At 33.0% G+C, this 27,961-nt stretch overlaps 1 protein-coding gene and 1 long non-coding RNA gene across 4 annotated transcripts in view; one reads left to right on the top strand and one right to left on the bottom strand.

Annotated features, from left to right (window-relative positions):
* The window catches only part of LOC126758095 (uncharacterized), a 317,225-nt gene that overhangs the window by 55,918 nt on the left and 233,346 nt on the right, over positions 1–27,961 (bottom strand). The window lies entirely within an intron of this gene.
* On the top strand, positions 6–27,935 carry LOC126758073 (programmed cell death protein 4). Of its 3 annotated transcripts, none has more exons than XM_050472097.1 (5): positions 6–134; positions 11,291–12,427; positions 12,544–12,971; positions 13,125–13,264; positions 26,775–27,935. In XM_050472097.1, the coding sequence occupies exons 2-5, from the start codon at positions 11,623–11,625 to the stop codon at positions 26,845–26,847; spliced, it is 1,446 nt and encodes a 481-aa protein (XP_050328054.1). In that variant the 5' UTR covers positions 6–134; positions 11,291–11,622; the 3' UTR covers positions 26,848–27,935. The 3 variants fall into 3 exon arrangements, with proteins under 3 accessions (XP_050328054.1, XP_050328051.1, XP_050328053.1); XM_050472094.1 differs by having other exon boundaries at positions 6–848; XM_050472096.1 differs by lacking the exon at positions 6–134 and adding an exon at positions 7,395–7,453.

Genomic DNA, 27,961 nt, shown 5'->3' with positions numbered 1-27,961 from the left:
TACGAACACACGATTAATTGGCGACAAGCTGAATAGTTCTTTAAATATTTGAGCGCTTAAAAGCTAAGTGAATCTCTAGCATTTGGATTTTCAACTTCAAAGTTTTGCTGTAATTACTGTGCTAATAATATTGGGTAACTTAAAAAAAAATACTAGTGCAGCAAATAGAAGTCGATAAGTGTTTGCTTCTGATGTGCAAAGGCAATAGCGAAACCAATTTGTGTCTAATTCACTAGAAAGCCACAAATTTGGAAAAAGGCAACAAGGCATTTCTTTTCTATTGCATTTCCACCAAAGTGCGTATGTGTTGTTTTTCGCGATTTGTTTTTCTTCCATCACACTCATCACTTGTCAAAAAGAAATTATAAAAATAAACTTTGCTTACAAGCTTGTTAAAAAAACTTCATGTAAAATATCTTATAAAAAAAAACAAAAACGAGCAATTAAGACTTGCCAAAAATTATTTTCCGTGTCGCGCTGACATTTAAAAATTACATTCTTCAGCATAAATATACAATTGCATATCTTGCGAAAGTCCAATTGGGAAAATCCTGTTTTTTCATTGCTGTGTGAAACGAAAACTTCAAGAATAGTATTGACAGAATTGTGCACAAGGAAAGGAGAAATAACTGAACAGATTGCTTAATATAAACGAGAACTCCAGTGTCTTTGCGCGATTACTTTGTAAGAAAAATTGCAGTAAATCGGCAAAAATTGTTATTTAAATGTGTATATAGTGATTACACTTACAAGTTTTGTAAAAATAAACCTAATCTAATAACGATTGTATGTCTCTCAGGCAGTAGACAACCATTTGGAGAATAAATCTTCGGTCGAAGAAGTAGAAGGTAGGCATTGCTATAAAAAAAATTCTATACTGTTTTATTTTATTTTGTCGATTTATTATTAATTTGAATCTTGCGTTAACAGCACCGTAATATTAAGTGATGGATTTTTCTAGAATTTGGCTAGGTACCTAATTTTACAACGTGATTGTGAGACTATCGAAAGAAACTTGCCATCGTGGCTGTAGCTGACTTGGGACATAAGAAGCAGCTTGCTTCTTTTTGTAGATAAATAAATAGACATGTATACACATATGAGAAATGTAGATACATGTGCTTGTACCGTCACTGACGAGCTGTTGTAATCTATTCTTATCCAGTTCGGTTTACTGTGTATGAAAACACACATTTCTGAAAGAAAATATTCACATATGTATGTCTTATGAGTATTTTGCTTTATTCCTTATATTTTCCTTGTTTTAATAATGTAACTAATGTTCGTAATGTTATATATGTATAAAGATGATGAAACTGTATGGAATTTTCCAGAATGTTGTGCCGCACCACCAAATCGAATTGGAGAAGGGCGGCAAAATTTTGTATTATTCGTTGCGTTGCCGGTCTGCACAGTTGTTGTGCTACGCGGTAACTAATCAAGAGCACAAATATATAAAATGTTAATGGGAAGTAAATAGGTATTTATATATGTATACCATGAACAATTTATACATATTGCTGTTGTTAGCAACATGGTTAGACCTCCAACTGATACAATTGCAATTGCTGCGGGCGAAGGCAAAACATTTTAAATTTAAAGACACAAACGTCTGCACTAAATGTTCTGATCGTTGGCTCTGAAAAAAAAAATTGATTCTAAAAATTCATTATTTAGTTTTGATGTTTGTGATATCTCGGCAATATTAATTTTATTGCTTGGTCAGCAGTGGAAAAGCAATGGAAAGCAATTTCCGTTGGCAAAAATAAATTTCAACATTCGTTAACCACAAAAATTACTTGTTTGCAGTTTTGCAAAATATTTCAATATTTAGGTAAATATTCTCACAAATATCCAATGAAATTTTAATTTGTCCATTGTGGAAATCGATGCATTATAATTGCTTAAAATATATTTGCATAAAAAAACTTACATATTTAAGAAAACTTTTGAACTTTCAATTTTTTGTTTAAATATTGATATTTTTATTTTCTCGCTTTTGTGGAGATTTAGTTTGCAATAAATGTCATTAGTATTTATTTTTTGTGTGCCAATCAACACACCCTCTGAAAAATACCTAACCTACCGTATACCCGTTAACTTAATGAAAGTGAAAGGCCTCTCCACTACTTTAGTAAAGTTGCGCTGTTCAAAAATAAAAATAATAGTTCTAAGGTGCTATGTGTTTTTATTTCAATATCGGTTACAACTTGTAGAAAAATATTATTGTTTTGATACGTAGTAGCATAATTAGACTAATTCTTTTATGATTGTTATTTAATGTTCATTAACATTGTCGTTTTTGTTTTTTGCCTTTCAATAAGTTTTCATAGCTACATAAATAGAACAGTTACTAATGAGATGCATAATTATTCAAATGAAAATCATATACTTGAAGTTGTTTATCGAAAATTCTAGCAATTATGCATACATAACTAGTTTAATTGCATACAATCAAGTAAAATACTTTGACAGGGTTCATAAAATTTTTGCCTTATGGCGTTTGAATAATTTTTTCTTCGATTAGTTTATTAAAATAATCATATAAATTAATAACGCAGCATTTATATTAAAAATTAATTATTTTCTTATTAAATGCTTAAGAAAAAATAGATTTTTATTTATATAATTCTGGAAAGTAGTACCAAAATGCCACTTAACCACCAATAGAACAAGCAAGAAAGTTTCTTTTCCGTAATATTCTTTTATTTAGTCGAGATTAAGGTATGTACTTATGTGTTATCTGCCAATAAACGAAATTAGGTCACAATTGCAACAACAATTAACAAACATTTTTAAAATAAAATAATGTGTTTTCATCAATTCTCTATACATAAATATGTCATGTTGGCGCTATTGTTGTTGTTTACCTTTAGTTTTTTTTTATTCTGACACCTATTTTTATTTAAGTTTTTGTGCGTCTACACTTGTTATTGTTTTTGTTTCTCTTTTATGGTGGCCTACGTGATAAAATTGACGGCGGCACACCGCCGAACCGTGCACACCCACCAACAAAATCAATTGTGATATGAATGTTTATATGTTTGCATATCATTTGTAATAAATTGTTTTTAAGTGTATTTTGCTCCTGGCTACTTTATCTTAGAATATGAAGACAAATTGTAGAAACGGAAAACGAAAAAGAAAGAATAATAATAATCACATGTTGTCAAAAACAACATAGCACAACAAATACTGCATAATATTAAAAGGTAGCTGTGATGGCCGAAAAGTCACAGCAATAAAATTTATAAGTACATATACATACATATGAATGTGTTTGCATAAGTGTGAAGTAATATCTGAATATGTAATAGTAGCAACCAAACATCATCGGCTAGCTGTCTAGTATCCACACCACACACAAATAAGTTTGAGGCGTCTAATCTCCGCCGGCTACCCAGTCCCACACCTACAGCCCCTGTCGGCTGTTTGGGTAGAAAATATGCGTGCGCTCTTGTTGGCAGCGATCCATTTGGCGCACAATTCGTGTTTATTTTCATTTAAACTTTTGATCGTCGAAAACATACGTAATCAAACACATCCATATGTACGTACATAAGTATGAACGTACATAATTAAAGTGCCGAAATTCTTTTATTTGCGACGCACTTTTCAATGTGTTTACTAAGGAAAATTAAGAAAATATCCGATTTAATGTTAAATAAATTGTTTAAAAGCCAGAAAATTCAGGCTAAAATATCACGCCTTCCTCAAAACCGTCGAAAGTTTCGTGTTGTATGCAAGTAATTGCTTTTGCCGCCAACATTTTGTGCTTTTCCACTCACAGCCCGCTATTTGATATTACATCTGCTGAGAATGCCTGGCGTTTAATTTTGCGACGCAGTTTCATGTTCCAACAAAATCTCGTTTGTCGTCTAATATCCTGTTGTATTTAGGTATGTGGTGCTTTAAATTGCTGGAATATGTTGGTATACATACATGCATACATATATAACCAACACGCCCATATCCATTATATACTACATAGCGCGTTGTTGCATACAAATTTTCAAGGTCATGCGCTGTGCGTTCCCCATATCCTTGTATGCACATACTTCAAATTCCTTTTTTTATATAAAATACTCCCCTAAGTGATTCCTGAAATGCACATACATACATACATACAAATATGTATTAGTATATACAGTGACACTAAAAGATTGTTTTATTAGTAGAGTAAGTTATATTTGGAAAAAACTATTTATCTTAATACTCACATTGAAATCAACATAAAATAGGCCAGAATAGCCACTAAAATTGTTTGGCTTCTGCCAATCAGTACCCCAATATCATACAAAACTAATCTCGAACTTTGATAACCAAAACTTGACCAAAGTTATATCATGATTTAGGAATAGCTCGCAGTTTGTAACATAACCTCAAAATGTGTAAAACTATTTTAAGCTGAGACACAATCAAATATTAATAATTTGAATTCATACTTTTTTCTACAAATATAACTTAAAAAACGATTATGATATCCAAAAAAGACTTATTTCATATTTTAGAAATCAATTAAGGCTATTTAGAAATAATGTGTTGTCAAAAAAGTCTTGCGGTATTTTCGCTAGTTGGCGCTGAAAGCGCGTAGTTCTAGTTTTATTCGTCGCATCGGGTCATGCTATACCTTTTTGGAAAGCTCATTTCACGCGCTAACACGTGTTTGATTGATTGTCGTTTCTTTTAAGTCGTTACGATAAAGGCAAAAATGCATCTCAAGCCACCAATTAAATTTGTGCAGTTACAGTTGTACCCGATACAGTTTCCGTTTCCACCGCACAACGATGGTTTCAACGTTTTCGTTATGGTGTAGAGGTGGTCGAAGATGCGCCACGCTCCGGAAGGCCTGTCGTCGAAAATTGCGATAAAATCGCTGAATTGGTCGAAAGAGACCGGCATACGGCTGCGTTCAAGTGCTGGGCATGAGTCATCAAAAATTCATTTCAATTTCAATAAAAAAAAAAAATAAAATTCAATAAAAATACCGCAAGACTTTTTTGACAACCCATTATTTAGCCATATGAAGGTTCGAATAGAAAGAAAGAAAATATTTGAGGTTTTGCACTGCGACCTATGGTATATTGTGCCCTACCCTATATCACATTTGTTCACAAAGGTCCAGTTTTCTGAGTAATTTCCGGAGCTTGCTGGGCGCGATGGAGGTGGTGTGATCCCTGTCCACGTCGATAGATCCTGGGGCCTTGAGTCTGCCTCTACAAATTGCTGGGCAATCTAGTTCTGTATTTTCCTGTTCCATGTCGCAAAACTGGCAGTGTGCGCAAGAGACCATGCCCATGTTGGACAGTATTGAGGCATGCAAAAGGGCTTATAAAACCCATGATTAAAATTATATACAATTAGAATGCCGAAAATACTTAGTATTAGTAAAAATATTTATTTGGAAAGGAAACAGAGCTGATCTCCGGGAGCTCTGACCTTTAGCCCCTTAAATGCTGGAAACACTTAGTTTAAAAATTTTGAAAATGGTTCCAAAGTAACAGCATTTAACTTGTCCACGAATACTATTATATATAAATCGGAATTAGTTCGTAAAACATCCCGGATGTTTGTTAATCCGGGAGCTGTGACCTTTAGCCCCTTAAATGCTGGAAACCCTTAGTTTAAAAATTTTGAAAATGGTTCCAAAGTAACAGCATTTAACTTTTCCACGAATACTATTATATATAAATCGGAATTAGTTCGTAAAACCGGCTGTTGTGGGAATTATTGTTCCAACCATATGGAATGCTGTAATTTTGACTTTAATTTGATATACATATATAAAGGTAGGCTGAATGCCTTTGTATATTATTTATACTTTACTCTTTTTGTATCTTCTTTCGTTTTTTTTGAGCAGGTAAAAAGCTAATTCGGCATCTGCAAATGTTCTGGAGTACATAATATGCATACATACTTATGTATTCATGCCGCTTATTTGAATTTTCAATACATTTGTATACATACATATATAGTATGTATGTATTTTTATGTACTTATTTAAGTATGTATCAAATTCGATATATGAAACTTTTATGAATATGAAAACAATCCGATACGTCATATGTCAATATTCATGAGTAAGTAGTTCATACCCTGAAGAAAGACTCATTCCGTAGCGCACTGGTTGATTCTGTGACATCATATTGCTCTGCAAAAGTGTTGCAGAACTTTTCCCCTTTACTTTCTTACTGATAATGAGTCTACTCGTTGGATCACAATCGTCGCGTATTAACAAAAAAGCTTATAAATAAAATCAGTTTCACTCCTAATTCGTTGCGCTATTGTCGAACCGGCACACGCTGGGCATACCTACTAATTTTTCCCTACAGGGTAGCTACTCCAAAGTACTTTGTAGTTGATGTGCGATCAAAAACAATTGTTATTTTTGTTGTAACCGGTTTCTGTTTACCATTACCATGTTTTATATTCAAGCACACATCCGCTCGTTCCCACCTTTCCCTGCTCCACATGTTCCCGACTACCTTCCACCCTTGGTCGCGCCCCAAGCATTCTGTCGCACTCAATCTTCCAGTCCAATCTGTTTGATATACATACATATGAAAATATATACATACAGACATATAAGTAATATTATGTTTGTATATACATACATACATACTTTGTTTGCTATGTGCCTTTTCGTTTGTGCCTTCTCTCTTGTCTGGTTTTATGTTTATTTCGCCCGGTTTAACCTTGAAAATTTCGTTGCTGATATGTTTTGCTTTCATTACAATGTTATTTAATTTTTGTATTTTACTTTTATTGCCTTTTGGTGGTGCGTTCGTTCTGAAAAATATTTTGCGTCTTAATTTGTCGTGTAAAAGCTGCTGCACGCTGGTCTCTATCAGTTAGCCGGCAAACGCTGCTCACAAATTTCACGGCCACTACAATGTTTCTTCCTGCACCTGCCCTGTCGTATTCACCTATATATACATACATAAATATGTATGTATATGCACTAATTTATGTATGTTTGTATTTTGCATTTTGTTTTTATATATTTTTACAACGAAGCTTCACTTTCGTTTTCAAAAGACTTTGTTAGATTAGATAGGGTGTGCCCAGCTGCTACTCACAAGTCTTTTGTTTCTTTCCATTATTATTTATGTTAGAAGCTGTAATCGCAAGTATAAATATACATATATATGTACATATGTATGCATGCACATATGTCTGTCTGGCTAAATATAGTTAAGAGCTTTTTTGACATTTATAGCTGAAACTTTTCTTCTCCCTCTTATCTTTCCCTTTTATTTCCATGCTATTTACGGAAAACTGCGCAATATTTTTAGAATTATCCGAATTCGCAAGTTCCACTTGTCATCTGGTCGAGCAGAAATTTCCACTTGTAAGTGTTTTGATTGCCATGACAGAGCTTTTGTAATAGTTACAAGTGTTGGCTCGCGTGTGAATACGTAAAACTAATTTAAATGCAATTGCGGAATTTGTGGTAGGTCAGGTCGGATGTGCGATAACTAGACAATTTTATTTAAGTATCTTATATAACAAACTCATTAGTTTAATATAAAGTATATTTTTTTAGAGTTGTTATTCATGTGTAAGATGAGGCTATAAAAGTTAATATTTCAAAGTTTTAATGTTTTAAATAGTCTCCAGTCGATTTAGTGATTTTTTGGTGGTACTTCGTATTGACCAAATGTGTATGTATGTAAATTCTGGTTAGTCTCTTACTCTGTTTCTTGATAAAAGTACAATTTACATGCTACTACTACTCGGTAGTTAAGAAAATAATTAATATTTGTTGATTTTATAATAACAAAACTGAAATAAAAGTTCTAAGGCGGTATGCAGTAAAAGTCTTATAATGTCTTTGTACATACATATGTCTTAAGGTTTTATTCCAACTACTATTATACCTGTTTTGTTCCACATCGTTTCTGCGAGTTCATCCCGAATAAGAACACACTGAAGTGGTACCTTTTGACTTTATTCGATTTTTTTCTTTATAATTGTCATTTCTTTATAACATTTAATGGTTTAACGGCTATTAAACAAATTTACATACATATGTACATATGCTTTAATCGAAATAAAATACAACAACATTATCGTATTTTATATAAGGGATTCCAGAGCTTGTAAATTTTCGTTTCGGTTCATTATCGAACAGTTTCGCTTTGATTAAATTAATTGCGCCGCAATTCAAACCATAACAATGCATTCGTAAGTGAACGCCATTATTGATAGGGGGTACTCCAAGAATGTGCATACTTATGTACATACTCGTTCATATGTATGTATATTTGTTTTGGAGCTATAAATAAACGGCTGATAAGTCTTAAGAGTATTTGAAATTTTTTTTATCCATTTGATATTTATCTTTGAACGAGTTGTATAGTTTTTATTATGCAGCATTATGATATTTTCGATTTTTACGGATTTTAAACTTGAAAAAGTATTGATATTACAATATACAATAATGAATGTAATAATAACATGTAAAGAAGAGCTAAATTCGAGTGCAACCAAACATTTTATACTCTTGGAATTTGCAAGAATTAAAGCCTGGGAAATACCATAGCAACACCAATCATATGGCGCAAAGTTAGCCAGATGTTCGAAAATCCTGATCCCATTTTTGGTACAAAGATACACTTGTTAGCAAAACACCCTCTATTATTTTCATTTGGATAACTCAAAGTCACCTGGAAGTTCGAAAATCATTATGTTAGGTATATGGGAGCTAAGGGAAGTATTGACCCGATACAACCCATTTTTAACACACAGACATGCTCTTATCAGAAAGGATTCTCTCTGCATTTCAATTATATATCTCATACATTGACTAATATTTTCGGTCAAAAGTCAACTATAATTGCTGTGGTCAGCATATTCGGCCCTTAGGAGCTTGGCTTTGCTTGGATTAAGACAATTATTGATCATACGTTTGCATATTTCAAAGGCACTATTCGTGGAAATCTCGTTATATTAAGGGGCCCTGGGGTAAAAAACGGCATTTCTTCAACAATTTTCTCATATAAAAAAATGAAATATTTTATTAGAATATTTTATTGTTACAAACATACACTATCAACAAAGAAATGCTGACATTTTTGGAAAAACATATTTTAAACTCGGACTAAACTACAGGATAAAACCATAATTTAAAACTTGGGCGAAGGAAAAAATAATCTGAAAATATGATTTTTGACAGACATATTTACAAAAAAAAAAAATTAAAATTTCAGTGAAAATTTCGCGACATTTTGTTTCGAATAGATGTAATCGTAAAAAATATCCTTCGACCCGAGAATTGTATCTTGAACTTCAACCGACTTCAAAAACTCAGTTTCGACAAAAACGCGTTAGGCTCTAGCGCACAAGTTCTTAAGACTGTATCTCCGAAACTATTACTCGGATCAACTTTAAAATATAGAACAATATTCCAGAGGTTTTGTAGAATTTAATAAAATAATAAAAAAATCGATTTTTTGAAACCTGTAAACCCATGTAACCCCTTAATAGGATTTGTATACCGAAAAGTTAGAGAATCAAAACGAATTTAAAATTGTGTTATATGGGAAGGAGGCGTGGTTTTAGCCATTCTCACACTGTGCCATAGGAATGTTAAAGTAATGTAATCTACCGAATTTGGTTGAAATTTGTCGAGCAGGTCCCAAGATATGTGATTTCACCTAAATGACCTTAGTTTTAGATGATACATATCGTCACCTGAAATGCAAAATAACGTAACAACATTTTCGGAAATTTACATGGCATGAAAAAAAAAAATGTATAAACAAAACAATTTTAATATTCAAAAACTGGTTCATTTGTTTTCATTACTACTTTTAGTTAATTTAAAATTTTCTCTAAGACTTTTGATAATTATTTACATTTTTTGCATTTCAGGTGACGATTTTTTTTTAAACTTTTTCTGGTTTTTTGATAAATTTGTTTACGTTTTAAATTTTTTTTTATATTTTTTTTTTTTTTTTTTTTTAATTTTTTTTAATTTTTTTTTTTTTTTAATTTTAATTTGCTTATTATTTTTTTTATTTTTTTATTATTTTTTATTATTTTTATATTTTTTTATTATTTTTTTATTTTTTAATATTTTTTTATTATAATAATGATTCCTTGTTCAAATGTTTTGGTTTTAACTACCTACGCCTTTGCTTTATTATACAAATAGTGCTAAACTTGGCAGACAAAACAAATAAAAGAATTCTGTTTATGAAGCGACAAAGCTGACACATAGTTTGATTTGTCAGACAGAACCGGCGTACATATCTACAAACATAAGTACCATTCATATGGAAAGCGAGCCAACTGCGACGCACTTCTAAGGCCTTAAACTCGAAAAGAGCATAAAAACATACATAAATAACTACAATGGATATGTGTGTAAATAGAATGTAGATAAAAACAAACCTTCAACTAGTACTTTGGCTTTAAGTGCATGGCGGTGCATAAAATATTTTCGCAATTGGCAGCCAGTAAGTCGGTGCACTCAAAAGCCAAGCCATGCCTATATATGTACATACATATGTTTGGATGGTTGTATTTGCGTCAACTATCGCCCAGTTGTGATATTTAGTTAAGCATACTTATATGTATGAATACATATAATATATATAGTACATAAATACATACTGGGCTGAAGATCTAGTGAGTCAAGATTGCCTTCGCTTGACGTGTTCGGCGTATCAAATGACGGTGGAAATCATTTGATAGTCCGGATTGGTTGGCTGGTTTCACGATTTGTTCTCGGTGCATTGAACGCGGCTTTCTAGTGCACTTGCAAACATATTTGCATTAGAGTTTGGCCTTTATCAGCGTATTAAGTATTTACGCTATGCAATTGTTAACTGGTTTGTAGCAAGTTAAGGTCGTAAAGTGAAAGAACTGTTGCATTTTAAGGTCATAAAACGGGTAATTTGAGATACATTTTATTTAGGGATTTTTTTTTTAAGTTTTAGGTTACAGTACTCAAAAATTAGATTTTAGAAGTGTCATTTTTGATATCTATAAAAAATATGTTGAGGTCTTCCAATTGAATAAATTCGGAAGATGCGAGAAAATGCAAGTTCGGTTTCCCAAAAACTAGATTCTAGAAGTGTTATTTTTGGTTTCCATAGAAAATATGTTCGGATCTTCCAATTGAAGAGATTAGGAAATTAGAAGTTGCTAAAAAATGGCAGTACGGGTCAAATTTGATAGGATGATATTGAGCTTTTTAAGGTCTCAAATTAATTTAAACTTAAATTTTTCTTATTTTTTAATTTTCTTCGAATTAATTTTTTTAATATTCTCATCTTTACAGCGCTGGATTCCTAATAACGCCCATTGTGAAGCCCTAAAGGTTTTGGAGGTTGTGAGGTTACTAACACCATTGCAGCTTTTGCAAACTCCACCTTTAAGCGCATACTATTATTATAAATTAACTGTTTTCTAAGCACCTGCTTGAAAAGTACAAGTCCATCCATAAGCGTGTTGTATACTTGAGTGAGTGAGTGAACATTGTTTGTGACATCGGAGCATAACTGCATATATTCATCTAACACAAAATACGTAAATAAATACTATATAACTAAAAATTAACGTACTGAACTCAGGCGAATTTAAGAGAGCATTAGTAAGCTAATATTAAAGGAGATGGATATCGAAACCGCCCAACAAAACGGCAATGCGGACTCACGTGAGAGTTCCGTGGAACGTGAGCTCAACGAGGAAGTGCAGGCTGTGGAGCTAAATGGCTCATCTGATTCGGGGAAGAGCTTGAATGGGCTCATGAAGAAGCCATTACCCGTCGGCGATGGACATGATCGCATCAAACGCAAAGCCAAACGTCTCATACAGAGACAAAATAGTCGTGGCGAGACAAATGGTGCTGCCAGTGCAGCAATTGCTGCTGCACTCAATAGCACCACGGGCAGTTATGTTGTGCCACATCGTCGCTGGAAGAATAGTCGTCGTTCACGTAACGGCCACGGACGTGGTTTGCCAAAGAAAGGTGGTGCCGGCGGTAAGGGTGTTTGGGGTTTGCCGGGTTCGGAAGCGCTCGAGGAAGTGTACGAAGATGAGAATGATCCCAACTACGATAGTGAATGTAATGATAAGAACATCGAATTGCGTGAAGTTATTCCGGAGGTGACACCGGAAGAATTCTTCAAATTGGCTGAACCAATTGTTTTGGAGTATTATGAGCACGGCGATACCCATGAGGTGGCTGTGAGCTTTGACGAGATACTTACCGGTCCGCTGCGACCATATGTGACAAGCGTTGTGGTTGAGATCTCAATGGATCATAAGGATTCGCAGCGTGAAATGACATCGGTTTTGATATCCGATTTGTATGGACGTGTCATAACCGCCAAGGATATCGAGAAAGGTTTTGAAATTTTACTCGAAAATTTACCGGACTTGACGTTGGACACTCCGGACGCGCCTACCATACTAGGTAAGTAAAAGAGGTGGTCACACCAATTGCGACTAGCGTCATGTTGGCTTTTGTCTACACAGTGTTGCAATTTTGTTGCAATTGCTTGCATTCACATTATTGTTTCACACTTGTAGGCAATTTCCTTGCACGTGCCGTCGCCGATGACTGCCTCCCACCCAAATTCGTCACAAAGCCGACTGATCTCGATGCACAAAGTCAACACGCTGCCGCTGCTATACGACGTGCTGACACCCTACTACACATGAAACAGGGTTGGGCACATTTGGACAATGTATGGGGCATGGGTGGGCCACTGCGACCAGTCAAGACCATCACCAAGGAGATGACATTGCTGCTAAAGGAGTATTTGTCGTCACGCGACATACAAGAAGCACATCGTTGTCTTCGCGCACTCGAAGTACCACATTTCCATCATGAATTGGTGTATGAAGCCATTGTCATGACACTCGAATCCCTTAGCCAGACCACCGAGGAGGCCATGTGTGAGCTACTCAAGTCGTTGGATGAGGCATGCTTGGTATTGCCAGCCGGTATGGAGCAGGTGCGTAAAATGAAGAGTGCAAACTATCAGTTTTTATATAGTGCCAGACATTTTTTATATCAAAATATTTAAAAAAAAAGTTATTTATTTAAGATAATTAATTTTTTGAAAGTAATTGTTATTTCTATTTTTCTTTTTCTTTCTTTGACACAGGGTTTCCTGCGCGTTTTTGACGACATGGCTGACATTGTTTTGGATGTGCCACTTGCATATATAATATTGGATCGCTTCGTAGAGCGTTGCAATCGTGGAGGTTTTATAACCGATAAGATTTTAAGTAATATGCCCTCTAGGTAAGTCTCCAAATTTACCGGTTTTAAGTATTTATATATTTAGTTGTAAATAACTATTTAAATATAAATTAGTGGTAGGCTCTTGTGGTTTCAGCTGAGGCTTTATTGCACTTATAAAAATTGCCAACAATGTCATAACTGCTAATTTCAGTTTATATTTAGACTTACTGGCTCTCGCAAAGTGTCTGTACACAAAGTTATAAAGTGGGTATTTTCACATCTGTTATATAGAGCTGATAACAATATAGGCCGCGCCGCTATTTCACTATTCCATTCGTTATCAGTGCTTGCATACATATGCAGTTTTTTATATACCTATACTCCGTAGGAAATATTAGCAAAATGTTTGGAAGAATCAAAATTCGAAGTCTCAAATTTGAAACCTAACCACAAAAAGCTTTTGATTTATTAAAACAGCAAAATGTATGCTTTCTAAAAATTTCGAACACCAAAATTTTTTTATATAATGATTTTTTTCATATTTTCTCGGCAGGGTATATGTACATTGTATGTGTACAAAAGTGTTTGGCCACAAATTTGTTGACCTACATACTTGAAATGAGCAAACTGACAAATACAGCTGCTATTTTTGTACACATTTATAATCTAGCGGTATTATGCCATATATTAGGTTTATTTTTTGATTTTTCCCACTCGCTGCTCTTTGATGTCTGCACATAAATTTTAGTTACATTATCTTGTAGTAATAAAAATATAAGCGGTTAATAAGGTAGTTTTGGAAAAAGATGGATTTTTTAATTTTTTTTTTGCTTCCACTAATTGTAATGGCGAAAGTGAGGGTGTAGGAAAATGTGTAAGCTATTAGAGACATTAAGACAGTTCTTTATGGCTTTGTTTTGATAGACAGTTATTCATGTTATATAATATGTCTACAAATAATATCTCATAAAAAACAGTTTTGGTAGCTAATTATCAAATCAATCAAAGGTTTTGTGTATAATAAATATTTTTTCTCAATTAAGCTTCTTAATTATTGCCAGAATAAATTTATATTATAAATTATTACAATTTGTGTCATAATTTGGGTACTCACAACCCGTCATAAAGCATCGCGAAATCATAAAATTATAAATTTTTACACTTGTTTAAAAAAGTTGTTGTTGGATTTCATACAAAAATGAGTTTACACATTTACAATTCTCAATGCTATGTTTTCGAATCGTTATAACTTATAACTTTATGAGACTTGTGAAAACCCTAAATATTTTGCTGGCTTATCAAATTCAACAGTAATAGAGAGAATAGCTAAAAATATATTATTTTCATTATATTAACTGTCTTACGTTTTAATGTAAGCTGTCAATTCAGATAATTTATTTAGCTTTCAACAAAAGAACCAAAAATTTCATTCTTTTTCCTCTATTCCTCTATTTTTCTTTCTAGAACAAAAGCATGATATTATTTAAACTTTGTGCATAAAAAGCCAAAAATATATGCAGTAATTTTTATATTATTTCCAAAATTAATTTTTTACCAAAAATACCACATGATCAATTTTGATCCGTACAAAAAATAACATTTTTACGTATTTTAATAGAAATGTTGTTTTTGTAGCGACAGAATTATGCCGAGTTGACCGAACGAACGGACCCGGACGTAGACCCGACTGTCGTCGGAACAAATCATTATTAACGCCTTCAAAATTGGCTTCTGAGCCAATACAAGCAGGCCAATGCTTATTTCAATTTAGCAAACATTGTTTTAAGCCTCGACTGTGAGGTCTTCAGTGCCTTTAGCGAATTTTGGTTTTTCGGTTTCAGCTCAGTTTTTCGCTTGGAGCGCCAACTATATTGTTGGGAGGGTTTCGACGTAATATTCATAAACTCACGTCTTTTCACCAGTAAGTATGCCTTGGATGAATGTAGGATCTTCAGCTCACTTTTGTGATCTTTCTCATGGTAAAAATCGCCAACTTCTAGCGTCATAAAGAAACAGTTGTCAAACACACACACTACTTGGCATATGGAGATCAAACTTCAAATGTGACAAAGAAAATTTTTAAATGGACCAATCCGGATCAAATTTGATCAAATGATGTACGAAGCGGAAGGGTTTACAATACAGACAGTTTTAGAACTTTCTGACCAAATTTTGATTCTTCTTTTTGATGTCCTTAGATAACTTTTGAAGTTTAAAACATATTCGGAATCACCCTATATTGTTCATATTAATTCCATCTTGTTCTGCGATAAATTTAATTTCATTTCTTTTTTAAAATTGCTACAAAAACTTGTAATTTATTTATTATTATTTTTTTTTGTTGAACAAATTCAAATTCCTTTGTGCAAAAAAAATTCTCCGCATTCTCATATTCCGCGAGAACAACTGAACAAATGACTATTTTCTAGTTTTGTCTTTATTATTATTTTTTTTTGTGATATAGTGAGCAAATGTAAATTAGCGCTTTGTTTATAGACATCGCCGTACCGCTTTAGTTCACAAACATCATGCACCTGTTTATATGTATGAAAAAGATAATAGAAATACTAGCGCAATGAAAGTAAATAAATACGTGTTTACATGGATGAACATTATACGCTTGCATTCGCCGGCCGGCCGGCCGGCTTTTTGCTTTCGATCATTTTGCTCATTCCTGAGCACAGCATACCGAATTCTGTCCAAACATACATACATACAAATATTATTTTAATAGTGTTTTCAAGCAATTATAGCTGGCTTACATAAGACCCCAAGGCATAATTTGTTGTGGTCTAGCACACTTGCATAAATAGAACTATTTAGTAGCTTAAAATATTTTTGCTATTAAAAAATTTACACAACCGAAGTCATTGTTGCTTTTCGTCGTGTTTAAGTTTTCTCCGTAGTCTTCGCAGCCAAATAGCAAAAGAGCTTTATAGCTTATATGTATGTATGTATGTATTTATATAAATGTGTATATATGTACATATGTACAAGATTACACATATTGTTTCTTGTCGTTGTTATTATTATCGCAGCGATTGCATAATCATTGTATACTTTTTCTGCACACATTCATACATATATTTCGCCGGCTATTTGTTGCCTTCATTGTTGACTCGTTCTCGTCGTTCGTTCATTCGTTTGGCCTCCATTTGTTCCAACTCGTCACGACGCAACTGGTTCGTCTTGTTTGAACATTTATAGCTTTTATTTATTTTTTTGTTATTTTTTCAGCTTATACATACATATACAAAACAATACAAAAATATTTTTTTCATTCTTATTTTTTTGAATATATTTATTTTCTTTTACGCTTACTTTTTATTTTAATTTTTACACATTTTTATTTTCATTTATACTTTATTTTTTCATTTTGTTTTTCAACTCGCTATAGCTTTTGTTTATTTGCATTATACTGCCTCGAGCACGTTTATATATTGAATTTTCTGCTGCGCAATTTTTGTTATGACTTTCATTTGCTATCTGACTCTGCTAGCTTCGCCTTAGCTGGCACGGTGCAGAAAGCCAGCGCAATTCTAGATATACATACATACCTACAAGTTATCCCGACACATACCTACTTTATATACATATGTACATACATACATATATGTATGTATATCCGCATAATGTATATAAGTGAATTATTCGCTTATATTTAAGTGTGTGCGAGCTTATTTTAAAAACAAACAAGCCTGTGCGCCTATATGTATGTATAGGTGTCTGCAGAATTCTTGTTTATGGCTTGTGTTTACCCGCAGTTTTGCCGGTTTATCACTCAATTGTCAAAGCTGCCTGGTGTAGCCGTGATATATAGTGTGTGTTCAATCTCGTATATACATATGTATGTGTTTATGTATATCTATATACAATTTGAGTACATAGCTTGTATAAAATTGTATACAGATTGCTATAGTGGCAATAATCAATCATTCACAGCTAATTTAATCCCTTTTTTATAACCAGTTTTAAATCAGTCGCCCCTCGCCACTTGGCTTAAAATTTGTTTATTATTCGATTAAAACTAAACAAAATAAATGTAATTAAAATCTATTTATTTATTAAACTATTGGTAAATACGTTTTTTTTCATTTTTGTTTCGCCAAAACTTGAAGAGTTTTACGAAGAACTTACTCGTCTGATATACAAATTAGTTGAACTTCTATTTTCATTTTGCTCTGTGGCTTTATTCCATAAAGTCTTCCCTGCAAGTTTAACTCGATTCCCATTGGATACTCGATTTTATAAGAAGAAATTGCATTTCAATTGCAAAATTAAGTCGAAACTTTGCAAAGCATTCGCTGAAGACACCACTGTTATTAGAAGCAACTTGTTGTTAGACATTCTTCTTTCAGGTGCATGACCTTAAATCGTAATTCTTAATATGTTTGCGCAGTGGTCGTCATCAAAAGTGGGATCTACAATGTTGTTGTAACGGCAAATTCTGCCGAGTTGACAGTCCTTGACCGTCGTGGGAACGGCGGGGGTGTCTCTCATCCAAAGTTGTTTTGTTCTTTTCATTGGGGGCGTTTCTTACGTGGTGGGTCGCTAACCCAGCGCATAACTCTTGGGAGCGATGTTTCGCCTTCAAACAGATGTTTTTTGGCTTCCTTGAGGATACTTGTTCTTATACTGGAAGTCGTGAGCCGCTTGAATCATATGTAAAAGAATCGTTTTTGACCACTCCCAAGTGAATGACGCTCATAGAACTTTCCTCACTTGCGAGATCTTCTACGCACGGCTCTATCCTCATTACAGAAATAAAATAAAGCTTGTAGCGATATTAAACTCTGCACAAATATTTATTATTTAATAATGCTGTCTAGTTGATTGTCAGTGGGTAGGTTTAAAAGCCGGCCACGTTCCGCTTGTGAAGAACCGAATGATTAGAAACTTGGAACCATTTGAAACTCATACTCGTATACTGAGTGTGATATGTTCGACTGATACATTTTAGGTGAAATATCCACTGTTTTGTTCGATAAATCGTTGCCATTACCTTCAATTTCATAATTCCATTCATAGAAACCGTTGTCCCTGCCAACAAAAATCCGGGATATTCGATTTTTATAAGCTTCTCTTGAGGCGATTTTAACATAAAAAATCATTTGCCGCAGACGGGAACAGGTAGTAATCATTTGGTGCTAGGTCCGGACAATAAAGTGATTGCATTAGAATCTCCTAAGCAAGCTCACGCAACTACGGATGACTCCCTATCGACATGTGTGTCTACGCGTTGTCCTGATGGAACACAATTCCAGTCCTATTTTCCAAAGCTAGCCGTTTCTAAAAGAGAGATTGAGAATTTGACTTTAGGAGAGCAGTTTATGGTAGACGCATCATTTCCACCAAACGCATAGTGAAAAATTCCTAACCGTCAATCTTGGCTTGACCACCGTTTACGCTGAATTAATGCGGTTTGACCACAACCGTTTTCGTTTAACGTTTAACGTAAGTGACCCACCTTGATTGATTAATTGATAAACGAGGAATGCTCCGCGAGCTTAGGTCTATTGTGCCCTCTCCTAAATCCCAAAGACTCACCTATTCCCAGCATATTGATAGAGTCCAATATTCTGCAGGGTGCTAGCGAAGCAATGTGATCCCTATTTGGAAACATGGCCTTAAACCTGTAACCCACCTTTCATCACCAGCAACCATCCGTTTCAAGACTTCTTTAAATCTTCAAGACTTATTTAAATTGTTCCAAACGGTGTTATGTGAAATGCCAAGATTCTGGGTTTTCGATTGTCCGGTGATTACATGACGGGCGAACTCAACGATGATTTCCCTTCTTTTAACGATATTTTCGACAATAGGAATTCTTGAGCATGGGTGAATATCTGACAATTGGCTTTGATGAGTGCTCAAGCACTGTCTGTTTTTAGTACAAAGTCTTATCCTTCCAATACCGTATGGATACAGATTTCTAAAGCCATTTATTGGAAAAAAATAATGAGTTTCTTTTCAATAGACCTCATTAAAGTAAGGTTATGTTCCTTTGGAATCTTGAATTACATTCAACTGAAATGACGAAAAAAATTTAAAAAATTTTAAAAATAAAAACAAAAAAATTCAAAAATCCACAATAATTATCTGAGACTAGTTTTGCTATCTTCTTCCTACTTATTCTTTGTATTTTTAGTTATCGAACACTTTTTTGTTTTTTTTTTTTATTGTTCATATAACAGTGAGTTATTAAAATGTCTGCTCATTAATTTCAATTAAATCATAATTTTTAATTGTAGCAGTTTTATCGTTGTCTGATTTATTACATTTTATGCGCTCGTGTTTGCCTCCATTGACCACTCACAAGTTTTGCTGTATTTATTAAAACCAGTGCTGATGAAATGTGAGTGTTTGTATGTATTTGTTATTAACAGAATATCATAAATATTCATAGAAAGAAAATAAATTTGTGTTTATGTTGAAAGTAATACTATTTTTATAAGATCAATAATTAATTATATATTTTTTTAGTTTAGCACAGGTTCTATATAATAGAATGATAGCAATATACCATTCAAAGTTATTATTATTTTTATTTTTCAATTTTAATATTAAAATACCGCAAATTTTATGAAATACCATTCAAAATTACCAATAGTAAACAGAAAAATCGAAAGTGTCAGAAATAAAAATAAAGTTGAAAATCTTTTTTTTTTTTAAATAATATATTTTTTTAAAAAAAAAATATAAAAAATAAAAATACATATTTTTAAACTTTTTCATTAATTTATCTTAACAAAAAGTTTTCAAATTCAAAATGTCAAAGCACTAACTTGCAAACGTTGCCACGTCGTTGCCCATGTGACAAGCAATAAACTCACACACCTTCCAATTCATGCAATATTATTTTATTTCGTGTGTGCGAAGAAGCTTTTTATGAGGTGCAACAACCTGCATGTGGTTCAAGATCGCTCCGCAAGCTTTTCGTATGATTCGAACGAATGCAACACCCTCCAGCAGCGACGAGCGCTTGGCGGCAAAAAACAGACCGCCGGCATGCAGCCCGGCGCACTTTAAACAAAAACCTCCACTGCACTGCCCAACACCGCGCACAATGCACACATACACGAATTGCGGTATTTTTAGGTTCGACTTGAGAAAAAAGTGCAAGTGTGTGAGCGTGCAAGTTGCTGGAGAGAGAACGCATACCAAAGCTTTTAATGCGACTGCAGTTGGCAGTTGATAGCTGCTGGGTGGGCAGAGGAGAAATAAACGTTGTAGTTGTTGTTGTGCCACTCCCACTTTTTTACAGTTGTACAGTTGTCGACACAGTGTCGCGTATTTATCGTCTCCACACGCGCACATGCAAAGTGCAGCTGAAAGCTCTCCACTGCTGCTTGCAGCTATAGAGAGTGCATTTGCCGTTGCTTTAACGCTACTTTTGCTTTATACATATGTATGTACTTCATATATATGTATATGTATTTACATATATCGTTATATGTATGTGTAGTTTTGTGTGCGTTAAGTGCTTTTGTTGCTTTGCCCAATGCAATTCGCCTTGATTCAGGCTATTGCTCTTTGGCACTTCAGTTGCAACTTGCAACTCTGTTTATTTATTATGCGTTTATCGTTTATCGTCATTTTCAACGCATGTTTGCTATTAATATTGCATTTATTTATATATTTTTTTATTTGCTTTTGATTGCAAAATTACTTAATGCTGTTCACATTGCCGAGTGAAATGTTGTAATATTGTTGACATTTCGAACTTATTTTTTACATCGCCGATCGTGGCAGGTGTGTTTACGACTACGTGTGGAAAATCGAAAAATAAGTAAAAAAAAACACTCCTTTTCATATGTTTATATAATCTGTTAGCGCTGTTTGTTAATAAAATTAAATTAACGAGTGGCACATATTCTGCAATTTTATTCGTTATATTCATTATATGGTATATGTATGTATACGGGAGTTTATTACATACATATATACTATGGTACATTTAGTTTAGAAAATCTTGACAAATTTGTGGAGAAATTTTCGAGTTATTCTTCAAATTTTTTGTGATGAGACTGTTTTTGAGTAGTTTGTCGCAATTGCAGCAGATATTTTATTTTTTTACATGAAAAAAAAAGTTGTAATTTAATTTATTTTAATAAACAAATTTATTTTTGATTTTGTTTTAATTTTTTTTACTTTTTGTTTTTTTTTATTTTTATTTTTTTGTTTTTGAAAAAAATTAATTAATTTATTTATTTAAAAGACACATAATTAAATAAAAAAAAACAACTAAAAAGATTAAATTTTTCTTTATTCATTTAAAAAAATATAATTAATTAATATAAAACAAACAAAAAAAATTAAAAATAATTTTTTTTATTAATATTTTTGATTTTGTTTAATTTAAAATTTTTCTTTATTCATTTAAAAAACAAAAATTAAAACAAAATCAGAAAATAATTTTATTATTCATAAACTATTTATTATAAACTTCAATACAACATAAATAAATATTTTTTTCTTTTTCATTGTTTCAATTTTATTTTCTATTTTTTTCTCATTTTTTTTTTCATTAAACAATTTTTTTTAATTTTATTTTATTTTTATTAGTTTTTTTCAGTAACTGTTATAAGATTGTATTAAAGAAATATCGGAAATTCAAAATAATTTACTTAATATTCTTTAATAGGTTTGATAAACTTGTTTTAATTGTTAATTAATTATATACGCCTACTCTTTTAATATTTTTATACCGAGTAATAACCCCATTTTATGATATTTTTATCTGCAGCAATACTTTTTTTTGTATATAAATAAATTTTATTACAAATGGCACACGTGTACTTTCTTGCTGCAAGCAAACCAAAGAGAATAGGTGTAAGGGGAATTTATAAATAATGTCAATGAAATCTCATTCACTGAATACGCCTACACAAGCAAATATAAACAATAATAATAACAAAAAATTTATTGAATCATTTAAAAATGCGAGAACACGAAAAATGTTTTGTTTTTTGCCAGAAGAAGGAGAGCTGACAGAGCGCAGAAGAGCATGGAAGATTTTAGTATAATACTAAATACGTCACAAGGTCCAAATTCTCAGAAAGCTTTACATGCACTTAATTATTTGAATTTTTCAGATACATTTTGAGGTTATATGGAAAAAGTCTGTATATAAAAATTATAGATATTTTCATTATCTACAACATTGCCATATAACACTTTTCTATAGGACTCGTAGTTTGGCGCGAAATTGAGATAAACCGTTTTTAACCCTTAAAAACTCATCAAAAATTCCAGCTATGCATTTTTTTTACTTCTTAATATTTTCAACTCAAATAAATATACACATATTTCAGCTCAAATAAATATATTTTTTATACATTCAAGTATTTTTAGAATAATTTTTAACTGATCATTAATTCCAGCTTCCTATATATTTAGCGAGTCCTTATCTGTGGACCTTCCTTGGACAGCAGGGTTTTCGATATGATTACTTAGCTAAGGTTATGCAACAATGTTGTTTTTGTGGTTAGCGGTATAAATTTTTACTTGACAAGTCTGAGAAAACTATTTTTTTCTATGCTAAATTTTATACGTATTAGTTATTTCATAATCAGTTTTAACATACCTATACCATCTGACCAAATTTGACCCGGATTGACGAAATGAAATCATTTTACTGTATTTTAATACAGATCTATATAATCTCCTTCAAAATAGGCTGCTGAGCCAATACAAGCATGCCAACGCTTAAACCCATTTTTCATAAACTAGTTATAACCCATATGTGTGTCCCTACGCTGCAACCGGAGTTAAAGTAATTAATGTATGTACATAATATATGTATGTAGCAAACTCCTTCAATGGTCTTGTAAACCAATAAAGTTCAGCGAACTTTTCTCTCGGGTATCCTACTTTCTTGTAAAAATGGCAAAATAATTGATTCAGTGATCGCTACAGCAAAAAAGAAACACAAAATCAACGGGTGTGGCTCCTGTAATCCCGCTAACATATAGCGAAGCTTTTAAGTGCCCGATAAAATATTTTTCTCCATTTTGGAAGACCTTTTGTGCTGTAATTTTTAGCGTTTCCAATAAATCAATGGTGTGATAAATAGCTTTGCTGCTTCGGTGTTTACTGGTGCAGCAAACTGGAGGGTAAAACTTGCAATCGATTTGGGTCGCTGCTTTATGCTTTTCTTCTGGCTACTGCGTTACCGGTTAGTCATTGCACAGCACAAATTCGGCGACAAAGCGGTTTCACAGCAACAAGAAGCCGAAAAGTTCGCCCAAAGGTACCAAAAAAAGCGATCAGGCGATCTTGTAACCCACGATGGGGCGCAATTGGCGCACGGCGACAGCAGTGGCAACCAAATACACCAATAACAAACGCAACTAAAACTTGTTTCGGCCGACAAAAGCAAAATCCAAAAGCAAAAAGAGTCAATACGAAAATTTATGTATTAGCGCTGCAACGAAATGGCAGAATGGCACAAAAAGCGCAGGCGGCAGAAAACAGCATGAGACCGAGAAAAAGGCTTTGCATTGCAAACGCTGATAAATACACGCAGGCTGCTTTGGTCGGGTGTGCAGCAGCTGTTTTTGCGCTCCTCCTCTTACAGTTGCTGTGGCTGATGCCGCTGCTTTGCCGCCCAACGTGCGTTCATTTTGCAGTTGTCACTGCTGCCGCAGCGCTGAGTGAGAAAATGAGGGAATGCAAAAAAAGGTCAGCGGGTGAATGAACTCACGACGAACAGTCGACTAGCTGCCAAGCTAACACGCTGCGTCTTTAGAAGTGTTCGAGTTGTAAAATTAGCTGCAAAATATGATGAGATCGGCTGATGTGATCTCCGATGCTGTTGCGCACGCAATCATGCCCGACTAGGTGGCCGGCAGTCATGTACATGCGTTGGTCGATTGAGCGACAGTTTTTTGCCTTCATTTAAGATTATAAAGCTCACGTGGATACTTGCATATGAGAGGTAGTGTATAAATATATCGAGTGTCTTGTTTTATCAACAATTTTTAGAAAAAAATTAAATTAAGATCTTTCTAGAATTTAGACAAAACATTAAATTTTGATTTTTTTAAATTGGTATTTAACCGTATTTAAACGTCAAAAGTGACGTCAGAATTACGTACTGGGACTATAGAGAGAAAACCGAAAAGCCGTTCCCACGACATTCGGATCTAGGTAACCGGAACGGACCGAGATTTTTATTCGGCCAAGGACTGTCAATCCGGCACCATGCCTCGAAATTACTTCATTTTTTCTGAAACAACAATAGAGAAAACCTTGGTCCGGGGAAAGTTCTAGTGAATTAATGAAGAAAAAATTACAAAGCATTTAGCCTTCACTGAGAATTCCGGCCCCGGAACGTATTGTTTCTCATCTTTCATGCACTGTTGCCTACATTTAGACGCAATGTAATTTATTATAAAAAAAACTTTTTGAACCTAACCATTTTCCAAGGATCTCTAATTTTACCAAACATTTACTTTCCTTTTTTATATATTTATTACTTCATTACAATATTACGTAATGTCCTACCTCGGATTTTCCTTCCAAATGCTACATTATTCGACTAATAAATATTCAGGCTGCATTCTCACATGCATTCAGACACAAGTTCCTCCACCAACCAAGAAACGGTCAAAAAACTTCATTGACCCAATGTTTCGCCGCATACAATGAACTTCTCAATGCCGCCGCAGAGCTCTAAAAAGCTTCTCTAAAATACAGAATTCTCCGTAAATAAATACTATGTACATATACATACTTATGTGGGTTGTAAATACGTCAACGCGCCGAAAGCTTTCGGCTGAGTCCTGAGAAACCGGTCCTGCTGCGGCAAGTATTGCGTACACCAACCCACACGCGTTGCACGTTCCAGCCACTGCAGTAATCAAAACAAACATCCAGGCGCACTTTTCATTCATGCATCCATCCCTGCAAGATATTGAGTAGTGAGCAACAACAACGACAACTGTGAGAGCAACCAGCTGCCTGAGTGTGCTGGATGTGTCGGCATGTCCATTAGGAGTTCTCTATTGATGGGCGATAGTAATAGCGGTGCTACGGTGTGGGCCGCTTTAAGGCTTTTATAGTGCAAAATACGTGCGCATGCGGTGAATGCAGTCATAAAATCAATGAAAATCAAACTCTTACTTTCACTTTTGATTTCGTTACACACCTTGGTGTGCGTTATCTAGTCGCTGCCATTGGAGGCATTAAATGAATCGTCTGTTTTGTGGCTTAGATATTTTTTCAAGGAAAAAATTAGGTTAAATATTAGGTTAAAATATTTAATTTCATATATAAACTAAAATGTAAAAATATTTTTATACTTTTTTTTATTTATATATTTTTTACTACTATCAGCTTATTACAAATGTTCCATTACACCCTGCAAAAGTATTAATTTCTTAAATTATAAAAGAACAAACAATTCGCACCCTATTATAAATCAGCTGTTGCATTGTTTTCATTAATAATTAGTACATACAATATAAAAAATTGTTTAAACTGTAATTTACGAAACTAATGAAAAAACGCTTATAATTTAACACTTTTTCTTTTATTTCATAAAAATACTTAGAAACCATAAATAAAAATTCACGGAACAATTGACACTCTTACGTTTTGAGAGGGTAGAAAATGTTGCACTTCTGCCTGTTTCGAAGACAATATTTGAGAAAAGAACTCGCAATTTTGACAGCTCGTGCATAGAGCAGTATAAATGCAACATTTTTGTGAGAAAAGAAAACGCTATTAGATTATATTAACCTTCTTCTCTCCACTTGATACACTAAATATCGATTTCTAACCTAAAAATTCTTTAAAAAATTATATTTACATTTTAATTTAAAAAATTCTTTGTTTTTGCTGACTTATTTAAAACAGTCAGTCAAGTTTTTAGCTTTCTAAAATTGTTTTCTTCGCGGCCCCCGAACGTTTAGAATAATTCTTAATTTAATTTGTAATTATAAGCAGAATTGAGAATTTAGCAATTCAAACATTTTTTTAAAATAAATTTTCAGTTTTTAATTCCAATTTTCAATTCTAATTTGGAATTTTAGGATTCAAAATTAGTATTTGAATTTTTAACTCTAAATTTCAATTTTTATTTGGTGTTACAAATTTATTTATTTTTTTTTTTCAAAATTCGAATTAAAAATTGATTTTTTTTTCAAAATTAGCATTTAAAATTGAAAATTTCCGATTTTGTTATTGAAAATTGAGAAAATATTTTTTGAACCAAAAATTGACATGTCAAATCAAAACAAAAAATATTTTTCAAATTAAAAACTGCAATGAAATTTTAATTTTTCCGATTTGTGGGATATATATTTTTTTCTTCAATCCAGTTTGGGATTAAAACTTCGAAAATTATTATTAATTAACAATTGTGGAATTACAAGTTAAATAAAAAATAAATTAGATGTTAATTTTTATATTTTTTAATGCATTTATTTGCAACTCTGAATATAAGTTAGGTTATTTTAATAAATTTGGTATTAATTATACTAATGCTATTAAATATAGTTATAAAAGTCAACAAAATCAATTTCATATAACTAATTTTACTTTCTATTTCTCTTCTTCTTTGCAGAGGACGTAAACGTTTTGTCTCCGAAGGAGACGGTGGCCATATTAAGCCACAAACTATTCCAATTCGTGACTAAAAAGAAACGAAACAAATTAATTACAATTTAAACACACACACAAAAACAACAAACCACAACTAAGTAACAACAACAACAAGCACTTTTTAACCACAAAATAACTGCATTCTTTCTACAAAAACAACTGACAAATGAAAAACCACAACAACATTAATCAACAGCAACAAAAAGTAAAACGAAAAAAAGTAGTATTATCAACAGCTCTAAACAAAATTACAACAACAAAAACAAATGGAAATATAAATGACACCGACCGTTAAAAATGAGACGACGAAATGCAGAAAAAGCCAGAAGTGTGAACTTTAACATTACATTTGTACAATTATTTTCCTCACCACAAATTTGTTTGCATAAAAAACCAACAGCAACAACAACAACAAGGGTGCTACAAATTTGCAAAGCCTGCGGAGCAGCAATAAACAACGAGATAGAAGAGTGCGCGCAAAAATATACGGAATTGCAAATTCGACAAATTATAAAGCAACAACAATAACTACATTTTTTGACAGCTTTCATTGTGCTGCTCCAATGAATGTTGTAGGAGTTCTGCTAAAATTATTCACCTAAGAACGTTGTATAATGTTTGTTGTAGTTGTTGAAACAATACACAGGCGCATGGAAATAGCAAATAATCACCAAAATCGAATAGCAAACACAAGAGACCGTGATAAATACGCTGTGATGTGACCACGAGCGAAGCACTTCCTCATCTGCACAGACCACATACTCACCAACATCCAGCAGATCGACATGAGTCCATCAATCACTCTTCTGTAACTAATTTAAGAGGCATGTTTGTGAACTGCTTTTTTTTGACTTGAGACACCGAATGTAATTTTAAGTTTTCATGCTACATATGATTTGAATTCTCGCAAATTTATTGTATATGTACGTTTGCTGAAGTTTGAGTAAATAATTGCTGTATTTTTTAATATAAAATTTTTGTAAAGAAAAAACAAAGAGAAACGAACGAAAACACTGCAAATATTATGAGTAGAAATTTGATAAAAGAAAAATTGAAATTTTGTAATTTGCGCAATAATAAAAAACGTAAAAGATATACATAAGTATGGCGAAATAAAAATGTAGACTTTTTGTTTTTTTTAGACATTTC

Source organism: Bactrocera neohumeralis, chromosome 5 (assembly GCF_024586455.1).
Source record: "Bactrocera neohumeralis isolate Rockhampton chromosome 5, APGP_CSIRO_Bneo_wtdbg2-racon-allhic-juicebox.fasta_v2, whole genome shotgun sequence".
NCBI classification, from domain to species: domain Eukaryota; kingdom Metazoa; phylum Arthropoda; class Insecta; order Diptera; family Tephritidae; genus Bactrocera; species Bactrocera neohumeralis.
The sequence above is the reverse complement of the archived record's forward strand: the minus strand, read 5'-3'. Positions and strand labels throughout refer to the sequence as shown.

Coding starts and splice junctions, on each gene's coding strand:
- LOC126758073 (XM_050472097.1), top strand. CDS start 11,623: ATGGATATCGAAACCGCCCAACAAAACGGCAATGCGGACTCACGTGAG. Junction 12,972..13,124: donor TGCCAGCCGGTATGGAGCAG/GTGCGTAAAATG, acceptor TCTTTGACACAG/GGTTTCCTGCGCGTTTTTGA. Junction 13,265..26,774: donor TTAAGTAATATGCCCTCTAG/GTAAGTCTCCAA, acceptor TCTTCTTTGCAG/AGGACGTAAACGTTTTGTCT.